The sequence below is a fragment of the Heterodontus francisci genome, chromosome 48 (genome assembly GCF_036365525.1).
Source record: "Heterodontus francisci isolate sHetFra1 chromosome 48, sHetFra1.hap1, whole genome shotgun sequence".
Taxonomy (NCBI): domain Eukaryota; kingdom Metazoa; phylum Chordata; class Chondrichthyes; order Heterodontiformes; family Heterodontidae; genus Heterodontus; species Heterodontus francisci.
This window is the reverse complement of record NC_090418.1, coordinates 8,324,589-8,342,435: the sequence shown is the minus strand read 5'-3', so window position 1 is coordinate 8,342,435 and position 17,847 is coordinate 8,324,589. Positions and strand designations below refer to the sequence as shown.

General features: G+C 45.3%; 2 protein-coding genes across 15 annotated transcripts in view; both read left to right on the top strand.

The window, feature by feature from the left end:
* LOC137357514 (GRB10-interacting GYF protein 2-like) overlaps positions 1 to 4,255 on the top strand; it is a 113,287-nt gene extending 109,032 nt beyond the window's left edge. For 10 of the 12 annotated variants that reach the window (XM_068023865.1, XM_068023864.1, XM_068023867.1 and 7 more), the window contains 2 exons: positions 776 to 923; positions 2,876 to 4,255. In XM_068023865.1, coding sequence (XP_067879966.1) covers positions 776 to 923; positions 2,876 to 2,943 — 216 coding nt within the window. In that variant the 3' untranslated portion in view covers positions 2,944 to 4,255. The remainder of the gene's footprint in view (positions 1 to 775; positions 924 to 2,875) is intronic. The other 2 variants (XM_068023874.1, XM_068023873.1) reach the window with 1 other exon arrangement.
* Positions 4,256 to 4,266: 11 nt separating this feature from the next.
* LOC137357517 (polyunsaturated fatty acid 5-lipoxygenase-like) overlaps positions 4,267 to 17,847 on the top strand; it is a 44,244-nt gene continuing 30,663 nt past the window's right edge. Inside the window, exons 1-2 of one of the 3 annotated variants that reach the window (XM_068023877.1) lie at positions 4,267 to 4,369; positions 8,737 to 8,820. In XM_068023877.1, coding sequence (XP_067879978.1) covers positions 8,758 to 8,820 — 63 coding nt within the window. In that variant the 5' untranslated portion in view covers positions 4,267 to 4,369; positions 8,737 to 8,757. Of the gene's footprint in view, positions 4,370 to 7,628; positions 8,153 to 8,736; positions 8,821 to 17,847 lie in introns of those variants that run through there. The other 2 variants (XM_068023878.1, XM_068023876.1) reach the window with 2 other exon arrangements.

The window sequence follows — 17,847 nt, the reverse complement described above, 5'->3', positions numbered from 1 at the left end:
CGGGTTATGCTGTAAAGCTAATGGCAGTGTAGATGATTGAGCTCTCGCTGCTGTTTTCTCTCTTTCTGCTTGCCCTACCCCTCCACTTTGAGCCTCATGATATATATTCAAAGTGGTTCCAAACCTGTCATCTTTGTTAGTGGTGGGAGCGTACGTAGAATGGTTCCAACATCAGCACCTAGTGATGATTGGTCCTCCCAGTTGACTATTGCATATGCGAATCTTCTGAACCTGCAGGGTTTGCCTTGTAATTGCAATAAATGATACTCGTTTCATAACTTTTCGAAATTAGGCTGAGGTGGGCTGCGAGGGAAATGCAAGGGGAGCCAACGTGCCTTATTGTTGCCTTGAATGTCGCAGTACTGGCGGGTCCTGCAAGCGCAGTATTTGGGATTGGATAGCTGGTTTCACCCTTCTTTTCCCCTGCTCCACCCCCTGCCAATGCTTTGCTGAAGGTCCTGACTTGTGCTGGGTTCTATTTCCGCGTATGCGGGCTGTCCTGTTATAACCAAAGTCAGGTACCCATGTGAGGGGCATCAAAGCCGAGCCTCTGCTGCCCGTGCCTTAACATCCACCTGTGCACTTCCAGTAGGGATCAGGAGTTGGAACAGTGACTGATTCTCTTTCCCCCCCCCCCCCCCCCAATCCCCGTTACCCGCCCCAGCCCAGGGACGCTGAAGCTGGTTGTGATTTCGCTGCTGTACGACTGGCTGAGTGAAGTTGTTCCTCAAAGGATTATGGTAAACTAATTGTGCGATGGCTTCTCTTGTGTCAGGACTCCATCTGGGGGATCAGTTCAAACAGCCTACAGTCACTATTCCAGGCTAATCACAACAGCGCACAGCAGTCGTCTTACGAGAGCTCGCAAGCTGGGAAAAAGAAAAAGAAGCAAAAGATGGTGCGGGCTGATCCTAGTATCCTGGGTAAGAGTCGCTATCCGCTCTGATTGCGTCGCCACTATATGCAATTGCTGAAACGTGAAAGGGGAATTGAATCGCAGGAGTGAATTCTTGCTGCCCTGCTCCGTCTAATTCCTGATCTCTTCAGTTCCCAGTCCTTTTCTAGTTCACACGCCCATTCAGGACTTTGGGGCAGATATGTAATGGAGAAGTCCATTCCATGAAACCCTCTTTAGGAATGGGCTTTATGCGAGGTCTTGTATCTTAACAGGAAAGTGCTTCACAATTCGGGTAGCTGCTTTTTTCCTGTCTTGTTCCCATACGAGCTTGTTTCTTTATGAAGTCCAGTCTGCCTCTCCCTTTCCCTCCCCACTCCCCCTCCTCTGTCCTCTCTTTTCTCCCCCCCACCACCGCTTAGTTAGCTCCTATCAGCCAGGGAGCACTCAAGGGGCAGCAGATAGCCTGAGTGGGAAGAATCTCAGTTAATGTTCCCACTGGTTGCATCCAGTGATCTCTCCTGGGAAGTGTGAGCATATGTGGACAATGTTGATGCCCTCTTGCTCACAGATGAAAAGCCCACTGCTCCACTTAACTCTACAATATTAGCATCTCGGTGGAGTCACCAGAGGGCAGCTTGTGGCATGTGGAGCCAGTCCTGAGGAAGGAAGAAATAATTATTTTCCACAATTCCTGTATGGTACAGAAATCTTGGTTGGCATTCGCAGTTGTCTGTAATGTTACGAACTGGTTCGGCTTCACATCGGTGTACCTGCGGTGTAAATGCAGCCTGCTGAACCCAATGTAGAAGACACGCCGTGACCCTGGAATGTGATCCAGCACGTGACTCCTTGAAGGAAAAGGTCTTGCTCTGATTTACTTTGGTTTTTCACGCCTGAATTATGCTCCCAGTTTACCAGCAAATGCGAAACAGTTTTGCCTACTCGCCAAGGGTAAACCTGTTTAATGTCAAAGTAGCATTGAGCGTGAGCCAGGCAGTGCTGTGGCAAAGGAGCAAAGACCTTTGAGGAACAATCCAAGTCGTGAGGAGGAAGAGCGAGCAGTGGATTCGGAGGAAGGATGGGACTTCAGTTACTTCTGTGCAGTGGGAGTTAACTGGCTTTCTGGCACTCTTAACTAGCTCTGTCCGGTTACCAAAATACTTGCACATCTCTCGGGTTCGCATCTCTCAGGTTTGCATCTCTCAATATCTCATTCTGTGTGGAGTTAGCTGAGCTCGCCAGAGGCAGTCACAACTATGGGCCAGCATCCCTTGGGCTAGGGGAGGGGAAGGCTGGATCGTTATCCAGTGCATGCTGAGAATGGGATCTGGCTTGGTTTCAAAACCTCCTCATGGTCGAACAGTCATTAAAATTCATTCTCAGGATGTGGTCATTGTTGGTGAGGTCAGCATTTGTTGCCCTGAACAGGTGATGGTCCTCCTTGAACCACTGCAGTCTGTGTGGCGAAGGTGCTGTAGCAGCGCTGAGACTTTCTTTGTGGAGATTTGTGGGGAGTTAGAGAACAGTTAAGGGTCAACTACATTGGTGTGGGGACTGAAGCCACATACAGGCCAGACCAGGTATGGGCGGCACAGTCACTTCCTTTAAGGACATTGGGGAATCTGTTGTATTTTTAAGACTGTCCGACAGCTTCATTATGACTTTTACTGATACGAGCTTTTTGTTAATTTCCAGAGTTTTTAAGTTCAAATTCTCAAGCTGCCACATTGGAATTTGAACTCTCCATTCTCTGGATTAATCATCCAGTCCTCTAGATTACTAAATCACTAACATAACCACGATACTATCCTACTTTATTTTGGTACCTAGCCAACTGATGAAGCAGAATTGTATCACTAACCACTTTGGGAGCGTGTTAAAAGGGGGTGGCGGGGGGGGGGGCGGGGGGAGGGGGGAAATGTCATTTTCAAATCTAAATTAATTCCTATGCTTTTTCTTTTACCAAAAAAAAAACAGGCTTTTCTGTGAATGCATCATCGGAGCGACTGAATATGGGAGAAATAGAGACAATGGATGACTTTTAAACAAGGTTTAAAAAACAAATTCCTAAAAGCTGCCTTTGACTCCTAATCGACCGTACCTGGAGCATGCTTCGTGGCAGGTGGCTACAGTGATGGATCCAGGATCTCCGCTCCCTCTGCTGGCAAGAAGTGTGAAATTCACTTAACTTTTTTGGTGAACCCTCTGGGTACTTCTGTTCTTCATCGGATGAAGCACCTTATTAATAACCATGCACTTTATTAGACGTTGTACATAGACTGAAACTGGAGGTTTTCTTGAATTTAAAAAAAAAAGTTCCTTTTTTTTTGGAAATATATCTGCAAAACACTGTTACTGTTTTTTAAAAAAAAAAAATGTTTCTTTTTTTTGAAAGGATGTGGAGCCTGAAGAAATGCACTTACAGAGACTGAATCCAGAACTGGAACTTTTGGTGTGCTATAGTTTGGACAATGTATTTGCGAGTTTAGGTCCCTTTATTAAAAAAAAAGAGGCAGAGAGAGAGGTAGGGAAACAGAGTCAGGAGGCCACTTTCTCAATTTTACTTTGGTTGCACACACAGCACCAAGCTACATTGGACTAACCCGAGCAGCACTGCGCGAGTGTGGATTTTCAGCGTTTACGTGGTGCTTTATACAAGGAATGTAAAAAAAAAAAGAAAAATAATAAATAAGTACTTGGACAGGGTGGTTCAAGTGGACTGCTGCGTTGACAGCTTTTTTTGTTGTTTTTGTTTTTATAAAAAAAAAGCAGCTATTTCCACCCCACTCCCAGTCCCCCACTTCTGCCAAGCTGTTAACCTAGGAATCCGACCCCAGTGGCACAAAGCAGAACCCACGCTGACTTGACAGACCCAGAAGCGGGTGGTGGTGGAACTAGTGAAGGGAAGGAAGGGGGGGAAGAAGGATCGCAGCCTCCATTTTGCTCTGTTCTTCAGAAGACTACAAGACGACAGTGAACCTCAAACCCCTGCCCCCACTGAGAACAGGTGACGACTGCAGTGTGCTAATTACCGCTGTTCACGTGGGACCACTTCAGTCTTCTGTGTGCGTGTTTTTTTTAAAAGGGGGATAGTGGTACTTGATCTGATACGTGTTTTCTTTTCTTCCAAATTTCTGTTCCCTTTACACATTGATGCAGAGTAGTAATATTGAGGTACATCTCTTTGAAATTTGGCCACTTTAATTTCGAACTCTGGCAGAGTGGCTCCCACTAAATAATGCATGTTTTTCTTTTGTTTATTTTTGCAAGTCTCTTTCTCGTATCGAACCACATCTTGTCTTAAAGCTTTGAGAAAAAGGTCATCCAAAAGTAGTGCCCAGCAAGCTCGGGCGGACAAGTCCTAGTGCCCAGCAAGCTCGGGCGGACAAGTCCAACGTTTATCTCGCAAGATGACTCTCTGTTGGAAGATTGGAGCTCTAGCTGTGTTTCGTCAGCTTGTAACTGGACAGGGTAAAGGCTGTAACTGTGGTGCTCTTTGTCTAAGGAGTGTATTGACAATGCTTGTGAAACTCTTTCCTTCCTCCCTGCCAGCTCAGTGCTTCACTGGGCAAATGGACCATTTGACATAGTGAGCCATATGGGGCAGGTCTATCCCGGGTTACATTTCCTGGGGTTCATTGACTTAGCTAAACACAGCCTGAACTAGAAGGGGGGGGGGGTTCGGGCAGAGCTTTCTGCTCTTGATTGCTGTCCAGTGGCTGTGGATTCACATCTCATGCACGTGGTGGTCAGATCAGGCTAGCCTATGGCACCCCCCCCCCCCCAAGTCCAGTAGCCTATCTGAGCGTGTGCAGTCCAGGAGATGAACGTTTGAGACATGATGAACGTTTGGGACATGAACCGGCAGGGAGGAGAGTGCAGTTGGCTGATGAAACCAGACCTCAGCAAGAGATGGAGCTTCCAGGACAGGAGAGCACGGGCGGTGGGAAGTGGTTTGCCAGTTATTGAACATCACTCTTTATGGTAACTGCAGTTATAATGTAATTGAGTGAGAGTGTAAATGTAACGACCAGTTCAGTATTACCCATGACAAACCTCAAGTGTACTTCTCCCAACTCAGTGAGTGCATCTCAGTCTGCTGCTGCCTTTAAATTCCTGATTGCAACTCCCTGAAGCTAACACCGCCAACCACCCCACCCCCGCAAAAGTACTGGCAAACTCAACAGGAAGGATTTGCATACAGCTTCCATTCTGGAAAGCTGTCTAAAATAAGAATAAGCCAGCCTATGGTAGGTGAAGGCCGTTAAACGAGGCTCCGTGTCCACTCTGCATCAGAAGCTTTGGATTGAACCATTGATTACACATTGCTATGGGTCATTCTTGTACTGTGACTTGATTGCCTTAAAGAGAACGCTGACCTCTTGCTGCTCCCCCCCCCCCCCCCCCTTCCTCCCCTGAGCCCCCATCTTTCTAACCATGTTTGGTGCACCCCTGCGCTTGGTTAAGTTCTCATAGTTGGGTGCAAGGCGCAGCCTGTGTTAGGCAGAACGTTAAACTTGTTAAAGTGGCAGTATCTTCCCTTTCCTGGTTGGAATCTTCTGAAGTTTATTTGGGATTACTGCTCGTGTTGTGTGATTTTTTTTTTTTAATTTTGTGTGCGTTAGATTTTTAAAAAAGAATTGGAACTATCTTTTTGCGAACAAACTGACGTAAATTAGGCTGAGTAGATAAAGTGTGGATTGTTTTATAAATTATAGAAACAAAATTGTTCAAACAGGAGGGAGGTACTGCAGCTTTTATTGAATGGGATGTGGTACGATAAGATGGAGCTGCTCTTGCGAGAATGTGCATTTCTTCTTAACTGTCTGTGCTCCTGCCAAGTTGGCACTGCCTTGACCCTTGTTCTGGGGAATGTAATCTGTTTGGAGAACACAAGCACTAATTATTGACGCAAGTGGTGTCTACCACTGGTCCTTTGCCAGTGCACCATGTGTTTAAATTTATCCCATATTGGGGCTAAGAAAATGGTTTACTTTCCCCTTCTCCCACCATCTCCCCAAAGGCTGTCATTGGGTGGGAAGCCCATGAATCTGCTGTCAGAGCCAAGTTGACAGGATATGGCTTGTGTTGCACTGGTAGGGTGTGCACTCAAATATTCATGTGCTTCCTCGCCCCCACCCACTCTCTCCATTCCTCTGCTGTAGTTGGCATGATTCTTTGGGTCAGTATTCAGTTGAGTTTTTTGCGAGGAGGGGGATGGACTTTTCCAAATTTGGGAATAACGCACAATTTTTCTCATTGAGTGGCTGGGAGGGTGATGAAACAAGAATCAGCATGACCTCTGATCCACTGAAGGTGTTCTTCACTATTGTCCTTTCCCTCAACAAGCGTTCGTTGTGTTTTAAAAAAATAAAAATAAAAAAATCACTTGTGTGTAGCCCGGTTGGGTTGCTGTCTCTAAAGAGTGCTCTTTGAGATGGAGATGCTCAATGCTGCCACTAGGCCAGTTTATTCCTACCTGTATATTCTAATGTCGATGTACGGTGCTCTTAACTAATGCCCTCAAAACATTTCCGCCAACCATGACAGATCTATATCCACCAGTACTTCATCCTTCTGTTATACAGCTCCAGGTCCTTTCTCCAGATACAACCCTAATTTGGAAGGACAGGAATGTATGAATGCACTGCTGGCTGTTCTTCAGATACTTGTACCAAAGTCCTGGTAGGGAACTACAATGTGGCTTTATGAAAATTTGATGCCCCCAGCATTGCTTATCTGCTGCAGTCCTGGTGACAGTGCTGCCATCAATGGAATTGGAGACTGTTGACGGCTAGGAAAAGATGAGCATAGGACAAATGCATCAGCTGCTGCAAGGGTCGCAATCCAGAGTGTTGCCTCGACTCCTGGCCCCACTGTTTTTTTTTTTAAAAACCTTGGCGAGGGCAGTCGTGCATTCATCTGGGCTCCGCTGTAATCGCAAAAAAAGTGGATTCATTTTGTGCCCGGTTGTGTTCAGCTGCTGTCGAATAGAACAACAATCATGAGACTGATGAGCCATGAGCTAGTGTGTTCATCCAAGGCTGTCGTTAGATCAGATATGAAGCACCACTTGTTACATAAGCTAAATTAATTCTGCACTCTTCCAGGTGTAGAAGTGTATATTTCAAACTCTCATTTTTGCGCAATGCCACATTAAGCTTTCTGGAGTATATCGAGGAATGTAGGAAGATGAAGGATTTCTTTTTTTTCTTGTTTTGGGGAGGGAGGTTGGGGCATGAATGCAAGTGGATGACTTATTTGCACAGGTCTGTGGTTGATTTTAATTTTACCACCAATATCTGTCGGGTCTTTGTGGGTGGGTGGTGGGCGTGGGTGTAATGTACTTTTTAAAAGTGTTGTGCATAGTCTCCCGAGCTTTGTAGATACTTTGCTTACATCTCTGCTGTATGATAACTTGTACTTTTTTCTTTGGTTGGAAGCCTAACTGCAGAGAAAAGTTTAAACCTCCCTCTGCTTAAAAGCGATATTTTTTTCCGAAGTAGGGAGCCCTGTGAATACTGCCTTTTCACAAAGCTTTGCATTCTTCTGTGGATGTAATGGGGGTGGGGGTGGAAGGGGAGAGGAAACTAGAGCTGAAGCAAATGTACACAGTTTGAAATGTAAAAAAAAACAGAATAAATTCATACCTGGGTTTCTGAAACTGAAATGTTTTTTTGTGGTTCATGTATCTTTTTCATTTTCCTGTTCTGATTGTCATAGTGGTGGCTCGGGCGATTATACTTAATCCTGCACGCTTTAAGTATGGTATTTTTCTGTGTAAAGCTCTGCATTCATCTATTTGTGACCAAGCTGTGTGCCCCAATAGTTTACCCTAACATCATGCAGCTCAAAATGTCCTCTCCGGAAGCCACCCACATTTGGAAGGACAGAACGTAGAACTGTATCACTGGGTGTTTTTTTTTCCATCAGGTGAGAACATAACATAAATTTAATTCAGTTCTGAAGAAGCGTCACTGACCTGAAACGTTAACTCTGCTGCTGTCTCCACAGACGCTGCCAGACCTGCTGAGTATTTCTAGCATTTTATTGTTTTTGTTTGATTTCCAGCATTTGCAGTATTTTCCTTTTATTATATAAATTTAATTCAGCTGTCCTTACGAGTTCACTGAAATCCTGGCGCTGCCACTGATGCATCCATCTTTCGGAGGAGATGTTAAACCAAGGCCCCTTCTGCGCGCTCAGATGGATGTGGAAGATGCCATGGCATGACTTTGAAGACGAGCAGGAGAGGTATCACCAGCCTTCTGTCCAATATTTATCCCTCAATCACCATCACTAAGGTAAATTACCTGGTGATTCTCACATTGCTGGAAATACTGAGCAGGTCTGGCAGCATCTGTAGAGGGAGAAACAAAGTTAACGTTTCAGGTCTATGACCTTGCTGTCTACAAGTTCCTACATTACAAGAGTGACGACACTCAAAAGTACTTGATTGTCTTTAGCATTTCGGGAGATCGTGAAGGGCATTATAAATCAAAGCTTTCTTGTATTGAAGGAACTCACTGTTCCTGTTTGCCTGTCTTTTAACAGTGGGATAAAGTCCAGGTTACTTGTGAGGGAGACGCAAAAATTAATTCCCACCCTTCAAGAAGACGACTGCTGGAGGTGTTCCTCTCTCTTGCCTTTTTGATAATATGGTTGCTTTCAACTCCTGTTGGAAATCAGAAAAATACATGAGACATGACCCATTGTGTTGAAGGCGATCAAAACATCTACTTTAAAGCCCAAACATAGATGACAAATTAATTATAATTTGGTATAACATTGCTATACCATAGCCTTTGTCATAAAAAACGCATTGTTTTACAATTCAGTTTCTTGTCAGATGGTTCCTGATGAGTGTTTGGTCCTGCCTATGCAGAAAGTACCAAGGAAGATGCTGTGAAGGGGACACCCAGGTAGGAAAACATTAGCCAGTTAAAGACTCATATCGGTGTAATCATGCTATTTCTGGTTAATTTTCAGAGGGCCAGGTGGGGAGGCGAGACTGTGTTGGTGGCCTCGGTGCTGCTTATGGGCACGGTCAGCTTATATTCTGCCTTTTTCATATTTTCTCTATAATGTATTCTTCCCAGGCAGCAGCTCTTTTAATCTCGAGGACTGAGCTTATATTCATGGATCCATACAGATATAAAAGGAGATCGCTGAACTTGCATCTGCCTTGCCCTTTTGGAAAAGGTTTTCCTTTCCACAGGGTATTACTTATTACAGTGTCATTACAGCACAGAAGGATGCCATTCAGCCCATTGAGTCCATACTGGCTCTCTGTAGAAAAATTCAGTCAGCTGTTTCTTCATTGTTATTGGGTCAAAATCCTGGAACTCCCGACCCAACAGTGCTCTGGCAACACCTTGAGTACCTAGACTGCTGAAGTTCAAGGTGATGGCTCACCACCGCCTTCGCAAGGGAAACTAAGAATGGGCAGTAAATGCTGGACTTGCCTATGAGGCCAAAATCCCATGAATGAATGAAAATAAATAAATTCAGTGCTCCACATCAACAGAACAAGTGTAGAAAGTTCACTCGATTTTGGGAAAGGCAGTCAATTTTCAGGTTAAAATCTGATTAAAAAGGATTTGAAAATCCAGGAATTGCGTATTTAAAAACTGAAATTAATAAATATTAAACCATTAAATATTAAACCTGTGAAAGAGCTGCTTGAGAGTTGATTAAATGCCAAATCCAATAATAGCTAAATCTCTTATTGCATTTATTACCGTCAAAAGGACATTTTAGAGCACTTTACAGGGGGCGTAGAGCGACTGGACACCAAGCCGGAGAGGAGAAAGGAAGAAGAGTGTCCGAAGCAAATGAGAGCTAAATCTAAGAGCAGGGTGTTAAGTTGGTCTTTGAAAGCAGTGCAAGAGGTGACACAGCAGGTGACTCGTGGTGGGAGGAGGAAGGTGACTGGAAGGAGTGACTGTTGAGGGTTCTGCAAAGAGAGTGGTGAAGGAGAAACAGTCTGGTGCTCGGAAACAGACAATGCCGCATGTAGATTTTGCATTTGCAACCTCATTTCATACAAGCACAAACTGGAGCTTCATCTCATTTAAAAACAGACAAGTAATGAAATGGGTTGGCAAGGGGCCAATTTTAACATTGAAGATCCACCCAACATTTCTTCCGTTAGTAGAACTGATGTAATAAATCTCTCTAAACATTTCCCAGGGCCAGAAAAGTAGAAATGCAGGTTATTTTTTTCAATTGTTGGTTTGGCTTTGCTGCTAGAACTCCCACTCTGACTGAAAGTCTTGGATTCAAGGCTCACACCCGCAAGTGGAAACATATGTATTAATGCCCGATCAAAATTCTGTGTAATTTTAAAGACCTCTATCAGGTCACTGCTTAGCCTTTTTTCCAGAAGAATGAGCCCAGCCTGTTTAATCTTTCCTGATGGGTACAATCTCCCATTTCTGCTATCATTCTGTTCTGTTGATTTGAGGGAGGAGTGTTGAGCATTCACCCTAGGAGAACTTACTTCTCTGAATAGTGCAGTGGCATCTTTTACATCCACCCGGAGAGGTAGACAAGCCTGGGCTCAATGCCTCAAAGGTGGCATCTTTGACAGTGCAGCACTCCCTCAATGTACTGAACTGTGCTTCAGGTCTTGTCTCTTCAGGTGCTGTCCCTCTCTCCTTTAAACCTTCCTTCATCACCCCTCCCCTCAAATAACCTTGACCCCACCATCCTTGCAGACTACCATCCTATCTCAACCCTCCATTTCCTCTTTAAAGTCTTTGAACGTGTCTCCCAAATCCGTTCCCATCTTTCATGGAAAGCCATGCTTGAATCCCTCCAATCAGGTTTCCATCCCAACACGGTACCAAAATGACTGTTATCAAAGTCACAAATGACATCTGTTATGACTGCTGGACTTTTTAAAAAAAAAAGATATTCATGTTTGTTTTTGAAAAAAACAATTTTAATGTCACCATTCGCAACTCCTCAAATACTGAAGCAGTCCGTGTAGAAATGCAGCAAGACCTGGACAATATCCAGGCTTGGGCTGATAAGTGGCAAGTAACATTTGTGTCACACAAGTGCCAGGCAATGACCATCTCCAACAAGAGAGAATCTAACCATCTCCCCTTGACATTCAATGGCATTACCATCGCTGAATCCCACACTGTCAACATCCTAGGGACTACCATTGACCAGAAACTCAACTGGAGCAGTCATATAAATACCGTGGCTACAAAAGCAGGTCAGAGGCTGGGGATCCTGTGACGAGTATCCCACCACCTGACTCCCCAAAGCCTGTCCACCATTTACAAGGCACAAGTCAGGAGTGTGATGGAATACTCTCCACTTCCTGGATGGGTGCAGCTCCAACAACACTCAAGAAGCTCGACACCATCCAGGACAAAGCACCCCTCTTGATTGGCACACCATCCACAAACATTCACTCCCTCCACCACTGATGCAAAGTGGCAGCAGTGTGTACCATCTGCAAGATGCACTGCAACAACGCACCAAGGCTCCTTCGACAGCACATTCCAAACCCGTGACCTCTACCACCTCGAAGGATAAGAGCAGCAGATGCATGGGAACATCACCATCTGCAAGTTCCCCTCCAAGTCACACACCATCCTGACTTAAAACTATATCGTCGTCCCTTCACTGTCGCTGGGTCAAAATCCTGGAACTCCCTTCCTAACAGCACTGTTGGTGTACCTACCTCACATGGACTGCAGCGGTTCAAGAAGGCAGCTCACCACCGCCTTCTCAAGGGCAATTAGGGATGGTCAATAAATGCTGGCATAGCCAGCGACACCCACATCCTATGAATGAATAAAAAAAAAATCCTTGTTTTCAAATCCGTCCAAGGCCTCGCCCCTCCCTATTTTTGTAATCTCCATCAGCCCCATAACCCTCCAAGATATCGGCACTCCTAATTTTGGCCTCTTGAGCATCCACCATTTTAATCGCTTCACCTTGGTGGCCGCACCTTCAGTTACCTCGGCCCTAAGCTTTGGACTACCCTCTCTACAGTACTCTGTCTGTACCTCGTTTTCCTTCTTTAAGGCGCTTCTTTAAAACCAACCTTGTTGACCAAGCTTTTGGTCATTTACCCAACAACTCTTTGTGGCTGGGTGCCATATTTTGTTTCATAATTCTATGAAGGTGTCTAGGGATGTTTTACGTGAAAGGTGCTTTATAAATGTAAGTTGTTGTTGAAGTCTGAGAATGAACCTTGAATCCAAGACTGAAAGTTTTACCAACTGAGCCACACCAGCAGTTTTCAAAAACTTATGAAAATAAGTTGTCTGAATTGTGTTTTCTTTTGGGCCTCCTTATCTTGAGAGACAATGGATACGCGCCTGGATGTGGTCAGTGGTTTGTGAAGCAGCGGCTGGAGTGGCTATAAAGGCCAATTCTAGAGTGACAGGCTCTTCCACAGGTGCTGCAGAGAAATTTGTTTGTCGGGGCTGTTGCACAGTTGGCTCTCCCCTTGTGCCTCTGTCTTTTTTCCTGCCAACTACTAAGTCTCTTCGACTCGCCACATTTTAGCCCCGTCTTTATGGCTGCCTGCCAGCTCTGGCGAACGCTGGCAACTGACTCCCACGACTTGTGATCAATGTCACAGGATTTCATGTCGCGTTTGCAGACGTCTTTATAGCGGAGACATGGACGGCCGGTGGGTCTGATACCAGTGGCGAGCTCGCTGTACAATGTGTCTTTGGGGATCCTGCCATCTTCCATGCGGCTCACATGGCCAAGCCATCTCAAGCGCCGCTGACTCAGTAGTGTGTACAAGCTGGGGATGTTGGCTGCCTCGAGGACTTCTGTGTTGGAGATACGGTCCTGCCACCTGATGCCAAGTATTCTCCGGAGGCAGCGAAGATGAAATGAATTGAGACGTCGCTGTTGGCTGACATACGTTGTCCAGGCCTCGCTGCCATGGAGCAAGGTACTGAGGACACAGGCCTGATACACTCTGACTTTTGTGTTCCGTGTCAGTGCGCCATTTTCCCACACTCTTGGCCAGTCTGGACGTAGCAGTGGAAGCCTGTCTTATGCGCTTGTTGATTTCTGCATCTAGAGACAGGTTACTGGTGATAGTTGAGCCTAGGTAGGTGAACTCTTGAACCACTTCCAGAGCGTGGTCGCCAATATTGATGGATGGAGCATTTCTGACATCCTGCCTCATGATGTTTGTTTTCTTGAGGCTGATGGTTCGGCCAAATTCATTGCAGGCAGCCGCAAACCTGTCGATGAGACTCTGCAGGCACTCTTCAGTGTGAGATGTTAAAGCAGCATCGTCAGCAAAGAGGAGTTCCCTGATGAGGACTTTCCGTACTTTGGACTTCGCTCTTAGACGGGCAAGGTTGAACAACCTGCCCCCTGATCTTGTGTGGAGGAAAATTCCTTCTTCAGAGGACTTGAACGCATGTGAAAGCAGCAGGGAGAAGAATATCCCAAAAAGTGTGGGTGCGAGAACACAGCCCTGTTTCACGCCACTCAGGATAGGAAAGGGCTCTGAGGAGGAGCCACCATGTTGAATTGTGCCTTTCATATTGTCATGGAATGAGGTGATGATACTTTGTAGCTTTGGTGGGCATCCAATCTTTTCTAGTCGTCTGAAGAGACCACGTCTGCTGACGAGGTCAAAGGCTTTGGTGAGATCAATGAAAGCAATGTAGAGGGGCATCTGTTGTTCACGGCATTTCTCCTGTATCTGACGAAGGGAGAACAGCATGTCAACGGTCGATCTCTCTGCACGAAAGCCACACTGTGCCTCAGGGTAGACGCGCTCGGCCAGCTTCTGGAGCCTGTTCAGAGCGACTCGAGCAAAGACTTTGCCCACTATGCTGAGCAGGGAGATTCCACGGTAGTTGTTGCAGTCACCGCGGTCACCTTTGTTTTTATAGAGGGTGATGATATTGGTAAAGCGCATGTCCTGGGGTACTGCTCCCTCGTCCCAGCACAGGCATAGCACAGTTTACACCTTTCAGATGCCACAAAATAGTGTGTTATGACCAGGTAGGGACAGGATCTAGGGCTGCCCTCTCAGCTTATTCCTGGTTTGGCTGTAACTGTGTTTAATTTTTAAGTGTTTTAGCTTCCCCTCAGTGAATCCTTGCTCACTGCTCGCTAATTGTAACAGCAAAGAAGTCAACCATATGGGTTTTTGTAGATTTTAAACAAAAAAGGTGTAAGTTTATTCACCTTAAAACTCTAATTCAGTTAAAACTACTCAAAATGCGCGACGTGACCATGCTAGCATGCGTTATGCGATAAACACGTGCAAATACAGACAGAGGAGGAGAAAGAATTGAAGAGATGTTTGAAGTAATATGGAGTTCAGTTACTCTTTTTGGGATTCGATGTAAAGCCTTTGATTGCAGTTAAGTCTTGCAGTTCTCATTGGGGTTCAGTGCACACTTTCACTTATTTAGCTGGTGCCAGAAGGCTACAGGAGTCTTCTCTCTTGAGGCTGGAGTTACGTCTGTGGGTCCCAATAACTTTGCGTGAGAGAAAGCGAGAGATAGGTGCTGTGTTCAAATGATGTGATGTTGGGTGGATCTTCAATGTTTAGATGAGCCTCTCTCCAACGCATTTTATTAACTTCAGTAGCAGTGAAACAAGAAAAATTGCTTCAGGGCAATTTTTGTTTTGAGTTTTGAAGCTGTCAAGTTTTACTATTTTTGTATAACCTGTTATAACTTGTCTGTTTTTAAATGGAAAAAAAGCTCCAGTTTGATCTTGTATGCAATGAGGTTGCAAATGCAAAATTCTATTGTCTGTTTCCAAGCATTTCTGCTGAGCTCAGCACCAATTCTCTGGGCCTCCAGCCTCACACTGTTTCTCATTCCCCACTCTCTTTGCAGAGCCCTCAACAGTTACTCCTTCAGCCACCTTTCCCCACCTTCAGCACCCTGCCTTGTCACTTCTTACACTGCCTTCAAAGACGACCTGAGCACCCTGCTCTTTGACTTAGCTTCCATCTGCTTCTGACGCTCTTTTCTTCCCTTCCTCCTCTCCATTTGCTCCGACACCGATTTAAGGTGATCGGCAAAAGAAGAATCAGCGACACGAGGAAAAACTTCTTTATGCGGCGAGTGGTTAGGATCTGGAATGCACTGCGTGAGAGCGTGATGGAGGCAACTTCAGTCGAGGCCTTCAAAAGTGAATTGGACAATTATCTGGAGAGGAAAAATTTGCAGAATTGCTGGGAAAGGTGGGGGAATGGGATTAGGTGAGTTGCTCTTGTAGCGAGCCAGCATAGACACGATGGGCCGAATGGCAGCCTCCTGTGCTGTAACCATTCTATGATACTGCCGCCCCCCCCCCCCCCCCCCCCCCGTAAAGTGCTCTAACATGTCCCTTTTACGCTAATGCATGCAATAAGATGTTAGCTGTTGTGGGTCTTGGCATTTTGTCAACCCATAAGTATCTATTTCATGGCGTGAGAACTGGTTTGTGGCTAAGATTTCCTAATTTCAGATTTTAATCCACTTTCAATGACAAATTCTTGGATTTTCATATCAATTTAAATCAGATTTTACTGATTTTCAGCTGGAAATTAATTGCCTTTCCCTAAAGTTATAGTTTTTTATTCTTTCATGGGATCTGGGTGTTGCTGGCAAGGCCAGCATTTATTGCCCATCCTAATTGCGAAGATGGTGGTGAGCCACTGCCTTGAACCGCTGCAGTCCATGTGGTGTAGGTACACCCACAGTGTTAGCAAGGGAGTTCCAGGATTTTGACCCAGCTACAGTGGTGATATAGTTCCAAGTCAGGATGGTGTGTGGCTTGGAGGGAAACTTGCAGGTAGGTGGTTTTCCCATGCATCTGCTTGCCCTGACCTTCCAGCTGGTGTGGAAGGGAATTCATGTTTAACTAATAGACTTCTTTGAGGAAGTAACAAGCAAGGTGGAAAAAGGGGAACCTGTAAATGTAGTGTATTTGAATTTTCAAAAGGCATTCATTAAGGTGCCACATCAAAGGTTACTACAAAAAATAAGAGCTCATGGTGTACCAGTAACACATAGAGGATTGGTTAGCTAATGGGAAGCAGAAAGTAGGGACAAATAGGTCATTTTCGAGTTGGCAATTTTTTACTAGTTGAGTGCCACAGGGTGCAGTGCTGGGGCTTCAACTATTTACAATCTATATCAATGATTTGGATGAAGGGACTGAATGTATGGTAGCTAAATTTGCTGATGAGACGAGATAGGTAGGAAAGTAAGCTGTCAAGAGGGCGTAAAGGGCCTACAAAGGGATTTGGGTAGGTTAAGTGAGTGGGCAAAATTTTGGTAGATGGCGTATAATGTGGGAAAATGTGAACTTGTCCGCTTTGGCAAGAAAAATAGAAAATCAGTATATTATTTGAATGGAGAGAGACTGCAGAACTCTACGGTACAAAGGGACCTAGGTGTCCGAGTTTATGAATCTCAAAAGGTTGGTATGCGGGTACAGCAAGTGATTAGGAAGGCAAATAGAATGTTGGTGTTTATTGCAAGGGGAATCGAGTATAAAAGGGATGTGTTGCTATAGCTGTACAGGGCCTTAGTTAGACCATATCTGGAGTACTGTGTATAGTTTTTGTCTCCTTAAAGGGTATAATTGCATTAGAAACAGTTCAGATAAAGTTCACTCGACTGATTCCTGAGATGAAGGGGTTGTCTTAAGAGGAAAGGTTGGCCTTATACCCATTGGAATCACAGAATAATACAGTGCAGAAGAGGCCCTTCGGCCCATCGAGTCTGCACCGATGCATTAAAGACACCTGACCTGTCTACCTAATCCCATTTAGTTTAGTTTAGAGATACAGCACTGAAAAGGGCCTGTTTCAGTGCTGTATCTCTAAACTAAACTAAACTAGGCCCTTCGGCCCACCGAGTCTGTGCCGACCATCAACCACCCACTTATACTAGTTTGCCAGCACTTGGCCCATAGCCTTGTATGTTATGAAGTGCCAAGTGCGCATCCAGGTACTTTTTAAAGGATGTGAGGCAACCCGCCTCTACCACCCTCCCAGGCAGTGCATTCCAAATCACCACCCTCTGGGTAATAAAGGTCTTCCTCAAATCCCCCTTAAACCTCCTGTCCCACACCTTAAACTTGTGTCCCCTCGTAACTGACCCTTTAAGGGGAACAGCTGCTCCCTATTCCCCTCATAATCTTGTACACCTCGATCAGGTCACCCCTCAGTCTTCTGTGCTCCAGTGAAAACAAACCAAGCCTATCCAACCTCTCTTCATAGCTTCATCACAGGCACCATCCTGGTGAATCGCCTCTGCACCCCCTCCAGTGCAATCACACCCTTCCTATAATGTGGCGACCAGAATTGCACACAGTACTCCAGCTGTGGCCTTTCCAAAGTTCTGTAATACTCAAACATGACCTCCCTGCTTTTGTAATCTATGTGTCGATTGATAAAGGCGTGTCCCATATGCCTTTTTCACCACCCTATTAACCTGCCCTTCTGCCTTCAGAGATCTCTGGACAAACACGCCAAGGTCCCTTTGTTCCTCAGAACTTCCCAATGTCAGGCCATTCATTGAATACTTCCATTTCACATTACTCCTTCCAAAGTGTATCACCTCACACTTTTCAGGGTTAAATTCCATCTGCCACTTTTCTGCCCATTTGACCATCCCGTCTATATTTTCCTAAACCCAAGACACTCAACCTCACTGTTAACCACTCGGCCAATCTTTGTGTCATCTAACTTACTGATCCTACCCCCCACATAGTCATCTATGTCGTTTATATAAATGAAAAACAATAGGGGACCCAGCACATATCCCTGTGGTACGCCACTGGACACTGGCTTCCAGTCACTAAAACAGCCGTCTGTCATCTCTCTCTGTCTCCTGCAGCTAAGCCAATTTTGAATCCACCTTATCAAGTTACCCTGTATCCCATGTGCATTTGCTTCTTGATAAGTCTCCCATGTGGGACCTTGTCAAAGACTT